Source organism: Branchiostoma lanceolatum, chromosome 12, assembly GCF_035083965.1.
Source record: "Branchiostoma lanceolatum isolate klBraLanc5 chromosome 12, klBraLanc5.hap2, whole genome shotgun sequence".
NCBI classification, from domain to species: Eukaryota; Metazoa; Chordata; class Leptocardii; order Amphioxiformes; family Branchiostomatidae; genus Branchiostoma; species Branchiostoma lanceolatum.
The window spans coordinates 3,314,822-3,317,266 of NC_089733.1; the positions used below are offsets into that span (position 1 = coordinate 3,314,822).

Consider the following 2,445-nt stretch of genomic DNA (forward strand, 5'->3'; position numbering starts at 1 on the left):
ACTGAGGTGTCAGACGCGGCCTGCCCCACGTAATTCTTCAGGCCGTAGTTTCCCGAACATTAAAAACGACAAAGCACGGGGCAATTCTAAACTTGAGACATTGCAACCTTATAGTCGAGACAAAAACCTGAGGGTTTACACAAGGTCACGACGTGGCGAAACACATCCCACATTCTGCCAAACTGAAAATGGCGTGACCACCTCAAAACGGCCCAAAAGAACATAGCGTGGCCAACTCAAAACGCCCCAAATAGCAGGATTTCCTACGTAGGACTGTGTCCAAAACTAGATACGTGCAACTATGACATCTTACGGAGTCATTCTATACATCACAAGCCCAAGAACGACAATTTTCAACGGCAAAAGAACCACTAGATAGGTCTAAATGAAACGGCAAACTCTCGCCATCGACCCGCTCCTGCAACTAAAGCTGGGTGTAACATGTGTGCTAGTTTAGCAACATTAACATATAGACTAACACGCATGCCCAAGAGTAAGACCTCAAGAGACTACCTGGCAGACTAAGATAGCGTCTGTCCAGCTTAGGAATAAACCATCAGAAAGTGCATACTGGAGTGGTGTTATTCATTGGAACCCTACCAAGAGGTAGAAGAACAGTCCACGACGAGACAGGACGTGTTACATGGTGTCAGAAGTGGGACTCCAACGGGAATCGTTGAAAAGATACGAGAAGTTGGAGAGGCAGCCCACAAGCAGCGCAAGGTTTGACTAGCCCTTTGTTCTAACCACATTCCAAGCGTCTAGGAATTGACAGCTTAGGGACTTCCTAACAAGACTCCTGCTTCAGCAAGGACAGGTCAACTCCAAAGTTGGTGGATACAGAGATCCATCACTGTCTTGTTAGTGCCTGATTAACCTGACAACTTGTAAACAATATGGCGGAGGGGTATAGTTTGAAACCTCCCAGTGCCTTAGATGTGCATTCAAGAAACTTGAGTGTGACATGGAAAAGATGGAAGGAAGAGATGACTTTGTACTTGGACCTTACAGTAGATGATGCTGTTAAGAAGAAGAAGACTTTTCTGTACGTAATTGGAGAAGATGCGAGGAAGGTTTACGAGACGCTGACAATCGTGAACAATGATAACGCTCCAATAGCAGAAAAAGACAGAACAGTAGAACAGGTGATGACAGCCTTCGAAGCCTACTGTAACCCGAAGAAGAATGAGACTGTCGAGAGGCACAAATTCTTCACACGATCTCAAGCTAGTGGAGAGACGTTTGACGAGTATCTCACCGAGTTGAGAACCCTAGCGGCGGAATGCGGATTTGGTGCCATCAAGGACTCCCTGATTAGAGACAGAATCCTGTGTGGAATCTCAGATGGGAAGGTCCGAGAGAGACTACTGAGAGAGAGTGACCTCAGCCTAAAAAAATGTGGAGAAATTTGCAGGGCCGCGGAAGTATCTAGAAGAAGCATACAGACGATGAAGAACAGTGAAGACATAGTCCACTATGCCTACAAGCCAGGCAAAGCCAGGGCAAAGAAACAAGCAGTTCCACAGACGGGGAAGACGTCCTCCGCCGGAAGCTGCAGTTATTGTGCCAAGAAACATCCTCCGGGAAGAGATGCATGCCCTGCCTATGGGAAAGAATGCTCGGCGTGTGGGAAACCAAACCACTTTGCAAGAGCATGCAAAAGTGCAGACAAGAAGCAGCCCAGGAAAATGGGAAAGGCACCAGGACAGTACAAGAAGAAGACAGCTGTACATGCAGTGGAAGATGAAGACCACGGAGACTTCTTGATGACAATCAATGATGAGAGGCCAAGTCCAGAGAATGCATATGCGTATGGAGTGAATGCGAACTCATACGCCAAACAGGTGTATGCCACGATGAAGGTCGAGGGAAAGAGTGTGAGATTCCAGCTAGACCTTGGCGCCACCTGCAACGTCATGCCGAGGAAAGTGTTGAAGAAGCACAACATTTCCTACCAAGTGGACAGCAATCAAAGAACACTGACCATGTACAATGATACATCAATCAAGTCAGATGGTGAAACCATGCTGAAGATGATCAACCCAAGAACAAAGAAGAAGTATTGTGCAAAATTCGTGGTAGTAGACAGCGTACGGGCTTTAGACTGCCGACTAAATCGGCCAGTAGTCCCGCTGAGGTGTGGCAAGTAGGTACATCCTTGTAGAGAACACATTGCTAGTCCAGTACGTTACCGAAGACTCTACGCTACTCTACAATCTTATCATAACAAAGAAGTGTGCAGGCACGAGCCCGACGAAGGGTCGAGATTGGCCGACTTCACGAGATACAAGACCAAAAATAATGTTTCGAAAGGGTAGTGTATCCTCTGAAGATGTTTATACATACGTACCAACGCTAAAAAATCAGTTTTTCCGGTTAGAATCGCGTGGAGTCGGGCCGTAACTTGTGTACAGCATGAGAAAACATGGCCGCCATTCTCTCTCC

At 46.8% G+C, this 2,445-nt stretch overlaps 1 protein-coding gene across 1 annotated transcript; it reads left to right on the forward strand.

The window, feature by feature from the left end:
- The first annotated feature begins 896 nt into the window (after positions 1-896).
- Positions 897-2,150, forward strand: LOC136446427 (uncharacterized). The gene has a single exon (XM_066444784.1). It carries the CDS (start codon positions 897-899, stop codon positions 2,148-2,150), a length of 1,254 nt encoding a protein of 417 aa, XP_066300881.1.
- Positions 2,151-2,445: the final 295 nt, after the last annotated feature.

Coding starts and splice junctions, on each gene's coding strand:
- LOC136446427 (XM_066444784.1), top strand. CDS start 897: ATGGCGGAGGGGTATAGTTTGAAACCTCCCAGTGCCTTAGATGTGCAT.